This window comes from Panthera leo, chromosome B3 (assembly GCF_018350215.1).
Source record: "Panthera leo isolate Ple1 chromosome B3, P.leo_Ple1_pat1.1, whole genome shotgun sequence".
NCBI classification, from domain to species: domain Eukaryota; kingdom Metazoa; phylum Chordata; class Mammalia; order Carnivora; family Felidae; genus Panthera; species Panthera leo.
The window spans coordinates 55375328-55397803 of record NC_056684.1 but is presented as its reverse complement, the minus strand read 5'-3'; the positions used below and the strand labels follow the sequence as shown (position 1 = coordinate 55397803).

At 38.8% G+C, this 22476-nt stretch overlaps 1 protein-coding gene across 3 annotated transcripts in view; it reads left to right on the top strand.

Moving 5' to 3' along the window:
* Positions 1-22476, top strand: part of SLC12A1 (solute carrier family 12 member 1) — a 94890-nt gene that overhangs the window by 57832 nt on the left and 14582 nt on the right. For all 3 annotated transcript variants that reach the window (XM_042942119.1, XM_042942118.1, XM_042942120.1), the window contains exons 17-20: positions 3230-3370; positions 5899-6005; positions 9675-9757; positions 19825-19968. In XM_042942119.1, coding sequence (XP_042798053.1) covers positions 3230-3370; positions 5899-6005; positions 9675-9757; positions 19825-19968 — 475 coding nt within the window. The remainder of the gene's footprint in view (positions 1-3229; positions 3371-5898; positions 6006-9674; positions 9758-19824; positions 19969-22476) is intronic.

Below are 22476 nucleotides of genomic sequence, written 5' to 3'. Positions count from 1 at the left end.
TTTTCCTTTCTCTCTTTTTTTTTTCTTAAAATTTAGAAAACATCTTAATAAAACCTAAAGCTCTATTTGAATTCAAAGACACTCTTCAGAAAACTCAGGGAACACAACCAACTCCTAACTCTGGCACAGCAGAGGGCAGTTCAAGTACAGATGAACCAGAGGAAACTAAAGTTTTCATTTTTTCTTCTATCTTCAACCTCTTCGTCTCAATGTTCACAACCACCAAGTTGATGCATTTTTATAGATGCATCTATTATTCTTTAGTCATCGAGGCTCTGTCATGATGTTCATAAGAGAGTGACATGGCACAATGCAGGAAAAATGAAATGACCTGAGAATGGGCACTAGGCACATGGTGAGATGAAATATGGACCAAATCGGAAAGGAAAAATTCTCTTTCCCACACTTCCAACCAAAGCGGCAATGAAAGCAAAGACAGAGCAGTAAGACTCTCAGTGTCTTGAAAAATGAAAGTTGGAAAGAACATTGCTTTTGGCCCAAATTTCTCTATTTGATCCTAATGATGTTGGAACTCATTCGCAAATTCTTTTCGTAATATTCATTTATTTGAGGTAGCATCCCATCAACTACTTCTCCAGACTAAATAATTAGAATTTCTTTACCCTTTTCTCAATCAATGTCAAAGTTTTAATATATACAAGACTTTTAGGGCTTCTTTGTTCAAATCCTGAATTAATTTATGCATTCATATTTTGGATCCTAACTGAGCTAATCTCTATAATATTTTAATTGAGTGGCAAAATCCATTTTTGTGACTATGACATATTTCAATGTTGAGAGTAATTATATTCCAGTATGTGTTCCCTCTTTGTTAGCTTATTTTTCCTTACTACATTTGTATTGCAGCCTTGCCTCACATTAGTAAGTGTGCTACAATGATACTATAATCGCTTTTAGCAAAGAGAGATTCTGTCTGAAATATTTTTATGACTTCTCAATATGGCAAATTTAGGCGTTAAAGTACATCTTTCTGTCACAATTAATGCTTAATCTGGATTTTTGTAACAATAATAGACATACATTAGACTGCATTTATTTAAATCAATGCCACTTTCCCCAGGGGTGCACAGTCATTGTGGTACAACTCAATATACTGATGGCCCAATACCTTTTCTAGCTGTTGGTTGTTCTTCTGTCACATGGATACTGTTACCATTGAGCCTCCCTGAAAAAATATCTCTTCTTTCTTTGCAGCTGATGGAGTCTAGAGTGCCCAAAGAGAACTAACAGTTCAAAATGCGTGGACATTCTAGAACCCTAAGCAGAATTTTATCCATAATGGCACATCTTTCTTTAATTTAGGTCTTCTGGCTTAATAACTGTCCTCCCTGTATCTTTACTTACCCATCATCTTTGAAGGTTCTTGTTTTGTAACTTTAATGTAAGCCATCCAAACTGTTTTAAAAAGTTTTTGACAAGTCTTCTGAAAAACTGGCAAGTTCTAGAAAAAATACTAAAATTAGTACATAACGAATCTGATCCATTTCAAATAGAATATTAAAATGGAAGTGACCAAAGATTGTCTAGTATTGCATAATAGAAACATAATATGTAACTTAAAATTTTCTAGCAGCCATCAAAAAAGTAAAAGGAGACAAGAAAAGTTTAATACATTTTATTTAATGTAATGCATCCTAAATATTATTATTTCAATATGCACAATATAAAAAATATTGAGATATTTTGCATTCTTTTTTTCCATCCTAAGGCTTCAAAATCTAGTGTGTATTTTACATTTTCAGCACATCTCAGTGTGGAGCAGACACATTGCAAATGCTCAACAGCGAATGGGTAAGGGCTATCATACTGGACAGTGATGAACTAGACAATTCCCTTATTTTTAAAATGTAGAACCCACACCAAGAAAAGGCACATGACACACCAGGGTATCAGCCAGCCAGTGCCAGAACCAGCTCTGGCTCCCAATTCAAAACTCTGTCATAGAACAAACACAGTGGTAGAAATAGGTCTGGGGCTCCAACAAGATTGTGAAAACTCATTTAAGATTATAAAAATCATCCAACTTTGAATGAGCACCTACTATATTCCAGACATCAGACTGGGCACTTTATCATTACTGCTCAAAACAACCCTGCAGGCTAGAGGTTTTATCCCTGTTTTCAGAAAATTATAGCAACGCTCAGAAATAATTAGCTTCTTCCAAACGGCCAATTTTAGATTTGAAACCACTTCTGCAGACCACAAATCCTGGTATCTTTTTCATACATCCCAAGCCCTTTCTCTCTAGTCAAAGACCCTCTAAGACTGTGACTCCAAGCATGGCCTGGGGGTTTGTTAGAAATGCAGAATCTTAAGCCCCATTCCAGACCTACACACTGCATTTTGTCAAGATCCTAGGTAGCTTGTAATAGATCTAAGACAATTCAACAACATACCTAATCTGTTCATGAGTTGGAAGAATTTCCTAGGAAAATAGATTCATATCCTATCAGGCACATTATAGATCATCAGAAACACTTTTAGGGGTGATTTGAAACTTGCAAAGAAAAGACTTGGCTTGGACCTGTAAGGAAGGAGAAAAAGAATCAAATTTTTAGTTGAAATGAATTTCCAGAGCTCAAATCTTAAAATTATAAAATGTTTCATCTACCACCACGATACCTACCTTCTTCTCTATTAAGCTCCCGTATTCTTCCTATGCCACAGATATATGAACTTCTGTTCCCACGAAATTCATTGAGTGAGAGGGAAATCTTAATTTATTTGGATGGGGGTAGGTCAACATTACACAAGGAAAGTGACAACCCACCATGTTCTGACTGCCAAGATCTCTGCCCATTTCTTCAAATTGGGGTCTAGCTGAGATTTCCTTAGTGTTCTTAAACATACCTCTTGCTATTGAGTCAAAGGTTGATTGTGTATTTATCCTGAATTTCTTCATTCGCATTTTCAGTATTTTCCTCCTGTGCCGTGATGCCCTCAGCTCTTTCTTTCATTGGCATGAGGCAGTTAATTAAACAGGTGTTAATGCATCTGGACGTTCTGGGTGGAAAGTGAATGATGGGAGCAGCAGAGGGCTGCTCCAAAAGGTTAAGTCTACGTGAACCCTGTTTAGTGAGGTGTGTTTCCCTCTTTCCCACTTCTTAACTCGATGGGGCATTGCTGGCTATTTTTGTCCTTTAGAAAACAACAGCAGCGCAATGGATAATAGCAGGGCTTCTAACCAATATTTCATCGTGTCGTACAGGGACCACGCAAGCTGTGTGTTAAAGAGATGAACAGCGGCATGGCAAAAAAGCAAGCCTGGCTTATCAAGAACAAAATCAAGGCTTTTTATGCTGCAGTGGCAGCAGACTGTTTCAGAGATGGTGTCCGAAGTCTCCTTCAGGTAAGGCTGACACTGAGGGAATGAATACGGAGGTAAAAGACAATTAGCACTCCCTATTAATGAGGCTCCCAAAGTGAATGGCTCCCGTTAGGCAGCCCAGCATCAGAGATCAATGCAGATGGTTAAGGAACTCATTTCGAATTCCTGAGGAGAGGCAAAACTAAAACAAAAGCAGAGAGGTTCTATTACAATGAACTATGGATGATATGCTGGAAATGGGAAATGAGGTTGCCTTTGGCCACCAGCATACATTCTGTCCCCACACTTATTGAAATGCAAATTTGTTCTGATGGTTGACGACATTCAGGATCCTATTAAAACTTCAAACTATTTTTGCATCTCATACTGCATATAGCAATACTCAAGTCAGGCATTCTGCTCCTTTTTTCTTCTTTGAATGGCGCGAGGGCAAGCTGCTAGATTCAACTAAATAAATGCATGGTGATCTGGGCGTAAAAATCTCCCTATCCTCCTAAATTATTTCCAGAATGTTGAGTAAAATGTAATAATCTCTGTGGCTCAACATGGAAGCCCTTGGTTCTCTTATCTTTTTCTCCCTTATTCTTTCCTTTTTTTCTCCCCTTCCATAATTAGCACACAGAGTCTTTCCCCAGTTCTGATCATAATAGAATGGTGAACCATTCTTCAAACAATCCAAGAGACCCCAAGAAACTGTAGGGCTTGGCTTTCTAATCATTCTGGCTTTAATATGGTTGGAAAGCCCTGGTTCTATATGTACTGAATGATGTATTTGCTTTCAGAGTTACCGTTTACAGGAATGACAAAATTCAGGACGACGTCCAGGTGACACTGATGCTTATGCAGTCAGGAGAGAAAAAATAAACTGTACTACTTTGGAGATTAAGAGTATTTGGTATATTCTTGTCTCTTATATTCCTGAAGAACTCTTGCAAAGTAGCTGCACACAGAAGCCGTTTCTGAAAGACCTATTACCCCTAATGAGCATCCTTTCACCTGTTACTAATTTGCCAAACCATGGAAATAGGTGTCATTTTAAGAAGCTGATTGTCTTTAGTGAGTTACTTTTCAGGAGCCCTGTGGTGAAATATGTTGGGAAGGTTACACATTTAAGGTAAAATTATCTTGGAAGATTGGTGAAATAATAAACTTTTCAATAAGGAATGGGTGGTCTGACATGAAATAAGCAGGGAGAAAAAAGACACAGGCCTGGAAAGCAAGTCTTATATTAATCCAGAAGAAACCATAAAACATTCGACAATGCAGAAAGTTTGTTCACTTGAATTTCCTTAAAGAAAAGTGGGGTACAAAGGGAAAGACAGGATGGTATTAAAGGGAAGCACTGACCATTATGACCATCCATTTTGGATGAAGACTTCTTTGCTTCTAAGAATTTATGGTACAAATGACCACATCCCCAAACTGTAGTCACAGAAAAGACAAGCTCCATCCTGCCGTGTATCTGCTGAGCACCAAACGATGGCTGTAAGGAGTTATCTTGCCACCTGGACATTTCTAGGAGAAACACAACAGATGTGGAGGCAAAGTTTATTTCAGGAACCCTCCATCAATGCCTGCTTCCTCCTGCTCGCCACTGTCCCCTTTAATGTGTTCTGCTCTGGTCATTGGTTTCACTCCTCCTGTGACCCAGAGTGTTCTTCCTTCACTCCCACTGCTCTCTTTTCCATGCTTGTCAACCTCTAACTGACCTGCAAGATCTGGAATGAATGGCACCTTTCCCCTGAAGCCATCCATGAAGACACAGCTAGAATTCAGGTTTTCTTCCCTTATGCTTCCATATGAGTTCCTACTGCATGTGCACTTGAATTATAATTATTTGTGTGTATCTTGCCTTCTTCACCTTATTCCAAACTCCTTAAGGCCAAAGAATATGCTTCACTGCTCTTCTACAGCACCTGACATAACACTTTGTAATTAATAGGTATTCAATACTATTGCCAAATTAAGTTTAATTAACTGGAAGCCATATCCTGTCATCTAAAGGGGGGGGGGAGTGAAACCTGATATGGAAGATGGCTATTAATGATACTGTCAGGTAAGAAGCTTAGGTCCTAGAGACATAGCGCCATTACTCTTCGATAAATAATACAAGTACGAGTTTCAGTGATCCTTGTATCTCAGAATTTTCCAAACATGGATTTTATTGATAATGACATTATGGGTAAAACAGGTGGAAATGAGCTTTGAACCACTAAGTTACAACACGCATGCCAACAGTTAAGCCGACCCTCACTTGATTTAAATTATTGAACCATTTTAATGAGTGTGTCAGAAGAAATGCAAATGACTGCTAATTTAGAAAAGCTACATTTCTGTCATCTAAAATCCATTTATGGCTGAGATGATTTAGAACTAATCTTTCTATTTTATGCTTGGGTACGGGCATGAAGGACATGCTCTAAAATGTAATCTAATCTTCAGAATCTTCAGAACATTACTTCAGTGCTCTTTTGGACATTATTTTTCATTTGCAGTGGTAGTTTCCTGGTCTGGAAAGGATTGCCCATGTGTTTATCTCCTCTGTTTAGGCCTCGGGCTTAGGAAGAATGAAACCCAACACTCTGGTGATCGGATATAAAAAAAACTGGAGGAAAGCTCCCTTGACAGAGATTGAGAACTATGTGGGAATCATACAGTAAGTGATGGCTTTCAGGACATGTTCTTGTTTACAAACCACTAACCAGGGCAGTACATAACAGGTGCTGTTGTACCAGATTAAATTGCCTGAGAAGAAGACATTCCCCCCGGTACTCTGAATTCTTTACCAAAGTGCAAGAAACACTGCCAATAATAGAACTTGAGGGGATCATAGTGTCAGAGGAAGCAGGGTGGAGGAAACTTGGTATCAAAGAAAAAGGTAATTATTAAGATTTGCAGTCTTAAAACCTATTCATAAGATTAAAAGCAAAGGACAGCTAGGTAAGGAAGGAAATGTTCTTTCAAAACACCTGGAATCTTGGATTGGCTGGTGTGCCCAATTCGGTCGTCATCTCCTCTGAGCCCTGGATAAGGAGTTTACTACCCCTGAGCCTCAGATGCTGATATGAAGCTTTCATATATCAGTGTCTCTGGGTTGGTTTAAGGACAAAAAGTGAGTTTTAAATGGGACGTGACATCTAATATCTATATATTGGAAAAGTCTTGGGACAAGGGTCATAATGATAGTCTTTAAGAGACTAGCAGGCACCAGGTTAATGTCCTTCACACAAATTATCCCATTTAATTCCCACAAGAAGACTTTGAAGTAAGTGCTAATACTGTTCCCATTTTATAAGGAGAGATGCAGACATTAAAAATTAAGTAACATGCAGAAAATGACAGTTGTGACATAGCTGGAATTCCAACCCAGGACTATCCAAATTCAAAGTGTAAGCTCATGACCAAAATGCTATGCTGCCTCCAATAGTACATGTATAGCGAAAGTATTACCTGGCTTGGTTCTTTCTTTTGCATAAGTGAAAATGAAGTCTACACATATGGAAAGGCTCAGAGTACCCTTAGTGGCCATTCTAGAAAACTGAGCCTTTCTTCCCGTCTTGAAAATATTTAGCCATATTTGTCTCAAGGGGGGCAATGTTAGCTATGCTAACAGCTATCTTTTGTCAAAAGCTCTGAAAATGGAAATGGGATATTTTGTTGTTTTGTTGTTGATTCCATACAACAGGGTAGGGAATGTGCCCTGAGAAGTCTGGCTGAACTTTAAAAGTCTGTAATACACAGGAAAGAAACCCTCACCTCTTCAAAACAAGCACATGTATTCACAGTGCTTCTTATACCAGGCTATGTCCTGGCCCCTGCTAGAATGAGCATTGTATTTATCATTGTTTGGGAGAGATTTAAGGAACATTATAAAAGCATTCTAGTTTTAGTGTATTGAAAAGAAGTATAAAAAAATAATTTTCATCATCTGAAATTTGTATGCGTTTACTGACCAAACACATTCACTTAACAATCCTTCTAACATGGGGAACTTGTGTACTAAATGCATTCTCCTGAATTGTGTTTCCCGAAGGTATAAAGTCTGGATGCCAAATGTTGCCACTTGGCCCCTGGTGATACCCTAAGTTCAGTATGTTAAGGCTAAAGCAGGTGATCAGGGTAGAATTTTACCATGTTCACCAACCAGCATTTTGATATATTTAGAAACAGTCAGTTGCTGACCATTCTTGGAAATAAATTAGAGCTGCTCTCTGTCATCCAGATTCTAAAATAAAATTTCATCTTTACCACTGGGGAAAAAAAGGGGGACAGAGAGGAAAGAAATTTCATCTTTGTCTTTGGGGAAAAAAGTATTAAAGCAAATAAGACATATGTAAACCGTCAGTCATTTAGTGTCCATTAATTGATACAAAATTATCTGGGGTCATCTTCCAATGTGCCCACCTTTGAAACATTCTAGAAATCTAAAGGGACCAAAATAATCAAACCCAATAATATTAGGCCAAGGAGACTTCTGGATTTTATACCAAATTGGTCTTATTGGTAGTAAAGTTCAGCGTTAAGGTGGCTCAAATTTATACTAGTATAAAACTTAGCTGGCTTAGTAAGGCTAAATGACCTTACTACCACAGCAGTGAGGTCAATATAGAAGGGAAGACCATCATACCTCCATACTGTATTATATTTCCCTTTCTAACTATTTTGATTGGTTTTGTGAGTAAGAGTAAAGCATAGTATTACTGTTAACATGGGGGCATTATTACAATAATATAGAATTTTATAATTTTTCTTTAGATAAAAGATTTTAAATGTTTATAATATTCTTAGGTATGGCTTAATTTTAATTTGAATCTGTATTAGTTTTCATTGGCTGCCATAAAAAATTGCCTCAAGCTTAGTGGCTTAAAACAACACAAATTTAATAGCCTACAGATGTGTGAGTTAAAAGTCTGACACTAATTCACTAGGCTAAAATCGAGGCGTAGGCTAGGCTATATTCCCTTCTGGAAGCTTTAGGAGAGAATCCCCAGCCTTGCCCTTTCTAGGTTCTAGAGCAGTCCACTGCTCATGGCCCTCTTCCTCCATCTTCAAAGCTCTTGATGGGTCATACCACATTGCCCTCACCTCCTCTTCTGCTTCCCAAATGCACTTTAAGGACCCTGGTGATTACACTGGACCCTCCTAGATAATCTAGGTTAATCTCATCTCAAGGTCTCTGAGCTAATCACATCCGTAAAGTCCCTTTTGCGGCATAAAGTAACATATTCACAGGTTCCAGGGATTAGAATGTGGATGTCTTTGGGAAGTCTAAAATTATTCTTCCTAGCACAGAACCCAAATATTTTTTGTGGAACACATCATCTCCTTTTTACAATCAAGGACAATTAGAAACAAGACTTATCAGGAATTTATTTTGTGGCGACTTTTGCTAGGTCTGTGTTGCTAAGTGAAGATCACTTATAGATTGAATTTTGAATGGATATTCATATTACACTGAATTTATTCATATCATTATTTGAAAATTCAGGTTCACTTTGGCTATTAGAAACCTGTTTGCCTATATAAGATAATCACAAACTGCATTATTTCTGGTAGAGGGTGACCTTCTATGGAAAGGGTCCTAGGCTTCCGATCCATTTGAGACTGAACAAAGGAACCCCCAAGGAGAAAATTTTTAATGAACTCAAAGTACTAATTGGTTTGCCCCATATTTAGGAGCAGAGAAAAAAATATTCTACAAGAACAGAGATAAAAGAAAGAGAGCCTTTCTTTTCCTTCTAGAAAATCTAATTCTATTGGATTGAGCGTAGAGAAGGCACAACAGCCAACGGCATTGGGTTGTCATGAAAAAGCATTGTTTCAAACAGTCTGCCCAAAGTCAATGGTGAAAGTTCCTTAAAGGAACTGGAGATATTTTTAACTGGGAACTTGATGTCAGAAATGTTGTAGGATTCTTTCTCCATAAGTAGGGATTTGGCTGATAATTTCAAAGGGTCTTTGCAGCCTAGAAACTCTCTGTTCTAAATATTTCAGTGATTGTTTTGCTTACATTAGAAATGAAACAATTATTTTAAAAGCATGTAACAAGCTCTTAATCAAAATTCTAGGTGACAGTATTATTTGAATAAATTGGTTCCAGAGTAAATGAATCAGTTACCTTTATCCAGAATACATTTTTAAAAGGCATAAAGGGAGAAAAACAAACTAACAAAAGGCATCAGCTCTTGGCTGTATTCTCAAGTGAATTTTCATAGTTTAGTTATGTTAAAATCTTAGAATTGAGAGTCTTAGACTCTCTTACTATTAGTACAAAACCTCAAGATTAAAGGGGTCATTTAAATAACCACTTTGCTTTCACTTTCAGTGATGCATTTGATTTTGAGATTGGTGTGGTCATAGTCAGAATCAGCCAAGGGTTTGACATCTCTCAGGTTCTTCAAGTGCAAGGTATGTACTTTCTTTATTCAAGCCACAGATATTTATTGAGCACCTACTCCATGCCTGGTATTTTTCTAGGTGCTGGGGATAGAGCAGTGCACAATACAGACAAAACCCCCTAATGATAGAGCTTATGTTCTTGTGCTGACCTGAGGTGTATACACTTCCCCAGTGTTTTCTCCATTGCTAACACAAACGGCCTTTGTCCTGCAAAATAAAATATGGAATAATCCAGGGCAGTCATAAATTATTATTCTTATCACAAAACTACAAAGCCAGCATCACTGAAAATAAACACCTTTGGTAAAATAAACTGCTGAATTAATTTCTGCAAGATGTTTGAGAAAATAGAGATTAATTCTTTCCTCAAAAAACCATGTATTTTGTTTTTAAGAGTCTATGATTGGGTTTTCAGCCAACATGGAAATGAGCCTGAATGTATCATGCTGTGAATCACTAATCTAAGTCCGAGGCCGAAACACTAATTCAGATTAGTAAATCTGCTTTTTTCCCTTTAGAGGATTACTTGTTTGTTTGTTTGTTTGTTTTAATTTTTTTAAGGTTTATTTATTTTTGAGAGAGACACAGTGTGAGTAAGAGAGTAGTAGAGAGAGGGAGACACAGAATCCAAAGTAGGCTCCAGGCCCTGAACTGTCAACACAGAGCCCGATGTGGGGCTCGAACTCAAGAACCACGAGATCATGACCTGAGGTGAATTCGGATGCTCAAATGCCTGAACCACTCAGGCGCCCCAGTATACTTGTTTAATCTTAAGAGGTTAAACATACCCTCTTATGTTTAAACTTAGTTTTTTGTTATAACTTATGTTTAAACTTATGAATGAGATAAAGGACACATCTAAATAGTCATTGAAATATTAGGACAGGGCACTAATTCATGACTTATCTCTTCAGATGAACTTGAAAATAGAGTCCCCTGATGACCAACACTAAAACAAAGAGATACTTTTTGGGTGTCTCTTGTGTACCAGACATGGTGTAAATGATGGTGCTGGGTAGACCAAAACTAATTAGTGTGCTAGTAAGTATATTTGTAGAGTATAATGGAGAAGAGAGAGGGACATCTTACTCCAAGAGGTCTTTCTGGAGGAAGTTACTTTAGATTTGATATCTAGTGGATGAGTCGAGTTAACTAGGCAATGTTGGGCGAAAGAGAAATGAGTTTGGGAAACAGCATTCCTGACAAAGACCAGAGCATCAAGCAAAGGTGTGAATACACAGGATTATGGAAGGATGGGGTATATGGGCTACCCAGAGCAGATTCAGGTTACTGAAGTAGGAAGTAGGAAGCAGATAATGGTGAAATTTGAGGCTGCGGATATAAGATCCTGATTTTAAAAGCCTCATTTGCCATACTAAAAAGTGTAGAAATATTCTGCAGACAGTGCAGAACCATTGAAGAGATTTAAGTGACGGAATAATGTGGTCAAATTGGGGTTTACATCTCATACTCTTTCAGTTACAGGGGCTAGAATGGAAACAGAGAGACAAATCAAAAAGATTTTTGTAAAAGTCAAAGGCAGAGAACGAAACAGCCTGAACTAGAGCTAGGGATGGAGAGGAAAGCACAGGAGTACTTTGAAGACACACAGAGCAGCATTTGGGGGTTGGTTGGATATGAAAAAGGGAGGAGTGAAAAAGGACCCCTTGGCTGACTGCATCAATGGTGATACTGCCTGTGGGAATGGGAAACACAAGAGGAAGAGTAGGTTTAATGAAGCCAATCTCCTGGTTTAGTTTTAAACAATCTCCTGTGGGAAATTCTACCGGAAATGTCCAATTGGCAGTTAGATAGTCCTGGTCTTAAAGGAGAAGTGTGAGCTGGAGATGCACATTTAGGAGATGTTATGGGCCAAGCTATGCTCCCCCAGAGTTCTGTAGCGAATTAATTTCTCAGAATGTGACTGGGTTTGGAGATAGGGTCTTTCAGGAAGTAAGTCAGATAAAATAGGATCACAAGGGTGGGACTTAATGCAATATGGCTGGTGTCCTTATGAAATGAGATTAGCACACAGACAAGCACAGAGGAAAGGAAGAAGACAGCCATCTACAATCCAGGAAGTGAGGCCTCAGAATGAAACCACCCCGCCAACACTTTTTTCTTGGACTTCTAGTCTACAGAACTATGAGAAAGTAAATGTCTATTATTTAAGCACCCAGTCTGTGGTATGTGTTATGGCAACCCAAGTGGATTGGTACAGGAGAATTCATAGTTAAGGTAAAACTTGAAACAATGACACTGGAAAATAAAATCTAAAGAGTGCATGTAGTCGAGAGCCCCAAAGTACAGGGAAAAAGCCCCCAAAGGATGAGCAGGAAAGGAGCCCTCAGAAAGATAAAGGAACCAGGAATCTGTGGTGTCACAGAAGCTACGGGAATAGAGTGCTCAAAATAAGAATCATCAACATTGTCAAATAGAGCAGGAAATATCAGTGAGATTGTTCCTGAAATGCAATTGACACAGCACAGATAATCTGAGTGAAAATCTTATCTGTAGAGTAGCGTTGGCAGGATCTGGGTTGGAGTGGGTTGAGGAGAGAATCAGAGACTATGGATATGGCCCACCACTTTGAGAAGTTTGGATGCAAATGAGAGGAAAGAGATTGAGAGTTACCAGAGGAAGACCCATTGACCTTAGAATGCAAGAGAGGGTCATGTTTTCACACTGAGGAAATGGGCACAAGATAATGGGAGAGATTGAAGATGGAAATGAAAACAAAGGATGACCCATGGAGTAAGATTCTGGAGGAATAGGATGAATCATGGGATAGACATGGATGGAAGAGTTGGTCTGAAACAGAAAAAAAAAAAAAAGCTTCATCTTCTAAAATTAGAGCAAAAGAGTTGAGGAATGATGATTAGCTATGTAGATTTATAAGTGTAGAGTGATAAATTGAGGACGATTGTGCACAATAGTGTCAATTCTCTTTGGAGGTAGAGCAAGCTCTCTAGTTGCCTGTTTTTCTCTTGGGGCATTTGGTCTCCAGGTAGAGGAGGATCGGGAGTTTGTTGACTGATTCATCAGGAAGGAAAAGCCTGAAAGGGATTTGAGAGTGCCAGTGCCTGATGGTCCAGATTCTATTTGGCCATGTATGATTGTCTCCCTCATAACAGAAGGCAATGTAAGAGGATTAGGTGAACTTCCTGATGCAGCCAATCCAGTGTATTGTAAGGGAGAAGAAGAAATTGAAGATCAAGTGTTTATATAGGATAGAGAACCACTGTGTGATATGTATACTCTATGATTATGTATGAAGAGCTTTAAAAGATAAAGCTGAGAATCTATCCTGTGCAAAAATGTAGCAAAGAGATCTTTAGGCTTCCTGTCTTATGCCCCTATTTTCTTTTATGGATCTTTTACATCTGCAGAAAGATATACTAATTCTCATTCAGTGTTCATAATTGATTTATATTTTTTTCTAGTAGAACTTAATACATTAGCAGCAACAGGAGCCACCATTTTTTTAAGTAGGCTCCATGCCCAGTGTGGGGCTTGAACTCAAAACCCCGAGGTCAAGAGTCACAAGCTCTACTGAGCCAGCCAGGCACCCCTAACCATTTTTAGCACTTATTATGTGCCACGTGTTATGCTTCATGTTCACATATATTATAACATTTGTCATCCCAACTACCCTATGAAGAGTGTACTATCTTTGCCCCAGTGAACAGGTAATAAGTTGAGGTTTACCCAGGATTCACAAGGCTAGCAGTTGGTAGAGGTAAGATTCAAACCTGTGTCTGTTTGAAACTGCCAGTCTACCTTTTAAGAAGGAGATCTAGAGAGGAAAATGACTAAGATTACACATTTTCTTTGTTTATTTTTTTTTTAATTTTTTTTTAACGTTTATTGATTTTTGGGACAGAGAGAGACAGAGCATGAATGGGGGAGGGGCAGAGAGAGAGGGAGACATAGAATCCGAAACAGGCTCCAGGCTCTGAGCTGTCAGCACAGAGCCCGACGCGGGGCTTGAACTCACGGACCGCGAGATCATGACCTGAGCCGAAGTCGGACGCTTAACCGACCGAGCCACCCAGGCGCCCCTACACATTTTCTTTGTATGTTATGTTGATCTCCTCAAGCTGAAAGATGAGATGGTAGCTGGAAAATAGCACTCCTACCCTTTCCTGCTCCATCCACCAAAATGCACCATCAATTTAGTCCTGTAAGGCAATACAGCAAGCAAATTTTTTTAGTATTTCTGAAAGAATCCTGGCAGTGAACTGCATCCCCTTTTAATTTCCCAAGGGATGTATCCAATTTATATCAACTTTGATGTTTGAAATATTTCTGTTTCTTAAGAAAGGAAAAATACAGTTGGATGCTAATAAAATAATTATAAGTACCAATTATCTAGAGTAAACAAAGAAGTGTTATACAAATACATGAAGAACATGCAGAAAAACAACAGCATAATGATAGAAATTAACTTTATGCCACATTTCCATGCATTGTTTTGAAGTTTATGTAATTTATGACACCACCCTCATATTAGATTTTGAATTGGAAGAAATAAGCTTGTGTTTCATTATATTATACTGTAATATAGGGCTTAATAAGAGCCTGATAAATCTTAAGTATTGCATTATACTATGTTAATGATTATCATCATAGCTTTTCCAACACAGGCACCACAGTGTCATCACAGATTATAATTTAAAGGAAATATTAGCAATTCAGAGTGCCCATATACTGTAGTTAATAAAGCAGTGAATAGAAATCAGCTTTATAGGTAATTTACCAGCTAATGACAATTATTTCTATACTGTGTCACAGGATTATGTGAGGAGAATAACTTTTTCATATAAATAAGATCGATGCTCATAACATTCTAACTTGTACACTGCAGCAACTCATCCAATACTGATGGCTGACAGTTTCTCTTAATAAATTAATTTATTGCCTGAGAACACAAAAAATGCAATATTTCATATTGTTAGCTTCCCAGGGGTATTTAGCAAGTTTGCCATCTACAACAAAGAGTCCAAATTGCACTGGTAGGAATAAAATGATGAAACGTGATCCGCAATATATTGCGGTCAAGTGCTCCATGTAAGTACTACACGATTTATGACCATCTCCGAGCATGGGGATTCTGCTGTGTCTGACGGAGTAGCTTAGCAAAATAAAGACAGATGGCAGGGTAGTAAATAATTACTTGATTGGAAGACGACCACTGCAGGATTGCTTCCTGCCTTCAATTCAATGAGACTTCATCTGGGGTAAGTCACGTTGATTCATGTGAGCATTTACAGCTTTGAGTTGATTGACCAAGGAAAGAATCATAATTTAATAATTGATAAAGAGAAAGGATGCTGTGAAATGGGAGGTGATGCAATTCCTCAGTGGGTTTCCCTGTTCCCTTTTCTGCTGTCAGATAATTGACTGTTCTCCATCCTTGAGATTCAAAGTGAATTGTAATGTGTAGACTCCTGCCTATTTCTGAAAACGTCTTTCTATATATATATATATATATATATATATATATATATATATGTGTGTGTGTGTGTGTGTGTGTGTGTGTGTGTGTGTGTGTATATATATATATATATATATATATAAAGACTGGGGATAGAACATTTGAGGCAATCTTGACAACTAAATTGAATTTCAAACTATAGTCACTCCCGTTGGTTATCATACAATCAATTTATAAACGACTTGAAAACAGGTAACTACTGTTCAAGTGGTTTTGGCATTTGCATGAAGACATGGAACAAGGTCACTCTTTGTTCTCTCCATGAGAACTGTTTGGGACTATATCTGAGGAATTGGTTACAAATCCACTCAAGTGAGAGAACAGAAAGGTCTAAGCTTTTTCTTCCATCATTAGAACCTCAGAAACTCTCTTAATCTTGGAATGAGAGAAAGGCAGGCTCTTATTCTCTCTCTCTCTCTCTCTCTCTCTCTCTCTCGCATTGTGGTTTTGTAAATTGTAATAGACTATAGAATTATTTATTATGGAAGATTCAAATTCCTATCTGATGCCCAGGTGGTGGGTTTTTCCAGGGAAAGGACTCTCCTCTTGCCTCTCCTTCTTGTGATCAGTCCTGCCTGTCCTACCCTCTGTGACATTTCAGCCTGGTTTGGGCCAACAGCCCCTATTATGTCCTCTTTCTATAACTCTGTATATGGCATTAACCCCACTCCTTTTCAACATTGTCTTTTGTATCCCCCTCCACATAATTTTACACATGCTCATCTGTGACCACAATTCACTTGTTTTCCCTCCATTATAGAGATACTTTCAACTGTATTGAACTGTGTTGAATAGCATTGACTTGTTCTTTTATCCCAACAAACTATTCTTGAGTGTTTACTGTGATGGTAGGCACGAGGAAGGAGGTTTGGGCACAGCTGAGAATGTGAGAGGCAGTATGTGAAGACTTTGAAATCAGTCAGACTTGGGTTTAAATCCCAGCTTGACACTTTCTGGCTGTGTAACCTTAGTCAAATGACTCATCTTCTCTGTGTCCCACTTTTCACATTTTCCGATGGAAATAATTATAGCCCCTAGTTCACAGATGTATTGTTTTGGATTAAAGGATATTATGGCTGCAGAGTGCTTGGCATTGTACCTGGCACAAAATAAACTCTCAATAAATGGAGGTGATGAAGTATGAAATAAGCTACCCTCCAGGAATTTGCAGTCTAGAGGGCATAAAAAAAAATGCGTCTTAAAACTAGTCTAGGTCACACAGTTATGTCTGCTGGAATAAAGTTTGAAGCAGAGTATCATGGAAATATAGAGCATTGTAAAAATTTCTTTAATTGAGAGATTTAGGGATGGCTTCTTCAAAAAAATGCAGACTGTGGATTTCTTCAACAGGCAGCTATTGGCAGTCAGGGCCTATTGCTGAGGAAGGATGGGAACAAGGGAGCTAGAATTGGAAGCAGGAAGCTTGCATCACCAGTGTGCAACCTTGAACTGTCCGAGCCCAAGTTTCCTTCCCAGTAAAATGGGGAGAATGCCACGAGTTCTGCCTGCATCCCCGTACTCGTGTTGGGATCAAATAAGAGACTATGAGGAAAGGGCTTTGTGAATCCTGAACATCACAGATGCAGTCGTGAGGGAATGAGTAATTTTTATTTTTGTGCTCGTGGGAATCCGTTGATATCTCTCCATTCATACTCCCTTGGCTCACCCCCCTTTGTGGCCAATGGCACACGTCCACAAGTCAGCTGGCGAGTACTCTTGTTGAAAGAAATGTTTTGACAAAGTCCGCTCTTGACTCGCATGTGAACAGAAGCAAGCTGTGTACACCAGATAGATGATTCAGAACAGATAATCAAACCGTCACTTCTGCTTAGCACTGAAATCAGAAAAGGATGGATTGCACAGGAGGAGCCCTTAGATCACCTACAAAGGGAATAATTGAGAATGAACTCTAATAAGAATTTGCAAAGTCACTGTGCAAGTGAGCAGACCACCGTGTGGATCTGAAAATCCAAGAGGGCAAAGCAAGCAGATTTTAGCCCTTAGAACAGACTCTCTCCGTCGGCCTCTGTCTGTTGTCTTTGAGGGGACCGCGGAATCTGACGCATTTAAGCAAAGTCTGGTTTTGTCTCTGGGGCCTGGGATTTTGCAGTTTGCTCTGTCCTGGATGGGCTGTGTACATACCTTTGAGCAAATAGCTGGAGTAGCTCCCAGTTCACTCAGCCAGCTGACTCTGTTACAAAGGAGGATTTATCTTTTTTCCTCCTTTGTCCAAACTAGAGGACAAAGAATGTGGCAACTTGTGTCTAATCACAGGGTGTGCTGGAGTCTGCCAAAAAAGTACAGCAAAAGAAACCCTTCCCCAGCATGGCCCTGGCAGTTGCCCCCGAAGACGCACACAAATACACGCCTTCCGGACGACAGCAAAGGGTAGATGACCCCTCAACTGGCCCCTACAGCACCCCAAACAGTAGATGAAAGCAAAGGGCATGATACTTTGGGGCTGCTCTGGGGCAGCCTGTACCTGCGTCTTTAGGATCCTCCCTTTATATGGTACATTTGAGGGACCATAGCATAGGGCAGTTAACCTGACATTACACCACGTGCTTGAGAGTGTCCAGGTTCATCTGACGATGAAGAGTTGGAGGTTAAAGGGACAAGTCTGAAATAATAGTAATGAGCAAACAGCAAGAGGTCGTCATAGAGGGAAATTTGCAGGATCTGGAGTCAAGCAGACCTCTTTGGATTTGAACCCTGTTATTTTCTGGGTGACATCAGACAAATCACTTAACCTTTCTGAGCCTCAGTCTCTTCATCTTCAAAATGAGGATAACAATAGCAACTATCTCAGAGGCATTTGGGAAGGAATAATATGCAGCACAATCCCTGGCACCCAAAGAGTGCGCAATAAATGGTAACTGCTAAAATAACTCCCAGGCTTCTCAAAATACTCAATTTGCTTTGCATGACTAAGCCCATTTCCAGAAGTTGCATAAATACACTGCCTATAGAACACACTCGTTGCTTTGGTCTTTAAGGAGCAACAAAGTACCATGCAGAAACTGTTGTTTGTTCTTTTTGCAAAGCTGGGAGAGTGGGAAAGGGGAAGGGTTACAATTTTCCATTTCACAGATAGGAAATCAGAGGCATAGGAAAAGTCAACGACTTGCTTAATGTCACATAAAGCCAGCAGCATAGCTGTAATGGGTCATGACCTCCAGTGCAATGCAGCTTGTGTTCACCTTTCAAAAGTCAGGGGTAAGCAACTCCTGTCTGAGCTTTAATACCATCAGTCTAATTTCTCAGATTTTCTATAGCTGCTGATCTTGAGAACCTTTGAGGCTTTGGGGAAATCACATGGGTGATTTGACCTTAAATCTCATGCCACTGGCAAAAGATTAATTGCTAAGACCTGGAAAGCGGCCAGACAATTCTGTGTAGCTGAATAACAGCACCGTCTAGGGATGTGACTGTCCTGACAGATTTAGTTAGTACATAATTGATAAATCTAGAGTTTGTATAGCTTCGCTTCCCAGATAGATAAGGCAACGGGCTCCAAGGGTTGACATTTACAGAAGCCCTACCAGTGTTTTATAACACTGAATCTAGGTTTTCCACTCCGTTCCTCAGAACATTGCTCATTTTCTAAGGCTCTGTTCTCAGCAAGCAAGAAGATGAGGGGATCTGACAAGAGGCCACCTTGCCCACTGTAAGCAAGAATGCCCATCATTCTTAAAGCACTGTCCCATGACTGCTTTTAAAGTCTTATTTACCCTGACCCAATGTAGGTTGAGGTCAGAGAGGGATGCAGGGCATTACATAGGAGCTAGGAATTTTTCGTCACAATCAGAATCCAAAAAAGATAAAAGGCAGTCAGATGCAACATCAAAGGTTGGAAAGTGGGTCTAAGCCCTGGACAGGAGGCTGCACAGCTTGACTCTTGTTCCAGACTCGAGTGTTGTGAGACCCTTCTTAGCAATTTGAACTCGGACAGGCACACAGAAACCTCAGCTTTTCTTTCTTTCCCTTTGGTCACTCATTCCAGAAAGGATTTTGCCTATCTGAAAGAATTGTTAGTGGATATTTTTCACTGTAATTTCTATTTGGAGCTTATTTAAGCCTTTATAAAGTTTGGTTACCTTTCCTTACTTCTTGCTGTCTACTTTTACGTTGCAGTTCAGGAGGCATTGTTGGGTGCCTGATATATACCAGTATACTTTGGTAATTTTGTCACCTCTACTTGTAAAATATCTGACACAGTAGTTTAGGTCAGTAAATCAGTGGCATACAGTGTACAAGATCTTATGTACAATGGATCTGGCATTTTGGTTTTTGCCAGAAGTGAATAAAGATGTCATTAAATAGCCTCCCTTGCCTTCACAAATAAAAGGCCCAGTGATTTCATGTATTATAACAACACATAGAGATATTTTTCCAAGCTAGTTATTACTTTCTGAATATACTTTACTGATATGCATTACCTTTTAATAATCATACGGAAAAATCACATGATGTTAATTTTATTGCATATCCACCACGTTTATATTAAAATAGTCTATGAGATGGCTCCTAGAAACTTTGTCACTGAGTTAAGCAAGTGAGTTTTGTCTTCTTTCACTAGATGAATTAGAGAAATTGGAACAGGAGCGGCTGGCTTTGGAAGCCACTATCAAAGATAACGAATGTGAAGAAGGGAGTGGAGGCATCCGAGGCTTGTTTAAAAAAGCCAGCCAATTGAACATCACTAAGCCAACGCCTAAGAAAGGTAAGTGCTTTCCAAATTTGCAAGAAAGATTATGAAATGAGCCACTGCTTGAGTATCTATAGGGGTCAGAAGTCAGCATCTAAGATGTTGAGGGCATTGAGTGTAGCTCAGGACTGAAAGACATTTCTTTCAAGACAATAGCACAGATAAAATGTAGACATTGTTGTCATTTATCAATAACATTAAGCCCTTTGTACCATTCTGAGTGTAAAAACTTAATTTTAAAATAATAATATTTGGTTTGGGAGTCCTGAAGTGCTTAAGCAGATTGGAGTGCCATAAAATAGACATTTCTTAGTTAAAATGGAAAGGGGATAGAAATTTAAGAACGAATACCCAAATGGGTTTATCTGTACACATGCACACACACACACAGACACACACACACACCTTGCAGACATTTAAGGAGACTTAAACTAACTAGTACAGGTAAATGAGGGATCCAGCTAGAACCCTAGTTTCAAAAAGCAGCCATCTTTATCACAAACCTGAATTCTGGACTAGGAACTTTCTTAATACCAATTACCTGTAGATTTCAGCTGAGAGGTACACTCAACCTCTGAATGTCCAATATACACCCCAGTAATGAAAGACCACAGAATGAGAGCTTTTTGTAAAATTTATAAATAGGTGATTCAAATATATAACTTTTTTGTAAATAAGAAATTGCTTTCTTTCCAGAAAAACCATGGGTTTAAGTTTAATGAGGTCCACAGCGACCTCTGCTGGTAGAAAATTATAATGTTAACGTACACAAATAATCCTATACTTAACTGAAGTCACTTGGTATGAGGCCCAGAAAAGATTATTTCTCTGGGAGGTTTTTTATATCAAATAGCAAGATCCATATTGCACCTTAGCAGGCTTATAGGCTAGTTTGACCTCTTTCAAAGAGGTTCTTCAATGAGGCCTTCTAATACCCTGGAAAAAGTTTGGACCTGTTTGCTTGTTTTCCTACTATAGTCCAAGGATGAAATTTTACCTGTAATACAATATTTTTATATATTTACAACATATTTACAACATATTTATAACATAAAATATAAACATTTCCCCCTTCAAATACTGGAAGTACCCTCGGGTTTCTGGAATATTCCATGGGCTATAGGAAAGCTTATTATATATTACGTACCTTAACATGACATTGTCTAGGAAAATGATGTGTTTGAATCTAAAGCTGGAGGTACATCAGGACTTTCAGAATGTAAATATTAGAATAAGACCATCTAGATTCTAACTATCTTCTTTCCTTTTCAATTATTTGGTTTATTCATGAGACATGTTAACTATTCATTGAATCTGCTCTACCATTCAGTCTTTCAATGTTAGTTACCGTCTCGAAAAGCAATGGAAAATTCAGAAGTCATAGCCCAATACTGTTCTTTAGCTGATGGCAGAGGAGGGAAGCATCAATGTTCTTATTAATGAGAAGGGACTTATTATTTATTTTGGAAGCCTGTTTCTGCATCACAAATCTTTTGGCAAAGAGGTACTCTTCTGAAAGTCAACATGTCTCATTGCTCAGAAAAGCAAAATGATGTTATGTTTTATTTCCAACACCTAAAATTTCAAACGCAGCTCTAAAGTAGGCCCCTTCACTGCTCTGGGCCTTCGCTGGTTGACAACTCTTTTGAGTTCTAGATCAGGACAAACCTACCTCCAGACACTAATGCGTGAGTCCCCTGGATGCTTTGATTTGCATGTAAGTGGGAGCAGAGTTTGGTCCATTTTGTAAAGATATTTACTTTCTCCCTCAGAAGTCCTAGGGAGATAGAAGCAATGTAAGATAATTGCTTCAGGACTGACAGGCCCAAAACATGGAAGCGGCAAAAGACAGAACAAAGCATCTTCAGAACCTCTCAGATCAGAGAGGAAGCTTGGAAGCAGCTGTCAGCCCTACTCTAAGCACTTGGCTGACATCATCTCTTTGAAATAGAGCAATAAAGTCACAACTTTAAAAGACATGGAAATGAGAAATAATATATACAGTGTAGCAACAAAAACCTCTACTGGCAAATAGGAGTGAGGGTCCTGCTCAAACTGGCCTCATTCCCTAGCAGACTTTCAATGTATCCTTGATAGGGTGGAAAAAGCATCAAAAAAATGTTTAAGTACTTTATGTGCACCCTTATCTATAACTCCAGTAAAGGAATTTTGTCTTTCCGTATTGGCTTTTTCATCTCATTCATAGAGCTCCATGGCTTTTCCTTGGCTTCAGGAGTCTCCTTGAAAACAGAGAGCAAGCCAGGCTGACATTAGGTCCAAAGGGTCATAGAGTCAAGATGCATTTGGTCCCCAGCCACTTTCATAATGCAGACATTCATGGAATTTATACCAATTGTACTCATTGAATGCTCTAATGAAGAAATAGTTCTGATTCTATTGCTTATCTCTAGAAAACCAATCACCACATGTTCTAGTTTCAAGTAAATTTGAAATATGATTGAGTTATATCTGAAATTTTGTAAAATGGGGGTTTTTGGCTATTGTATCAGATAACTTAGCATC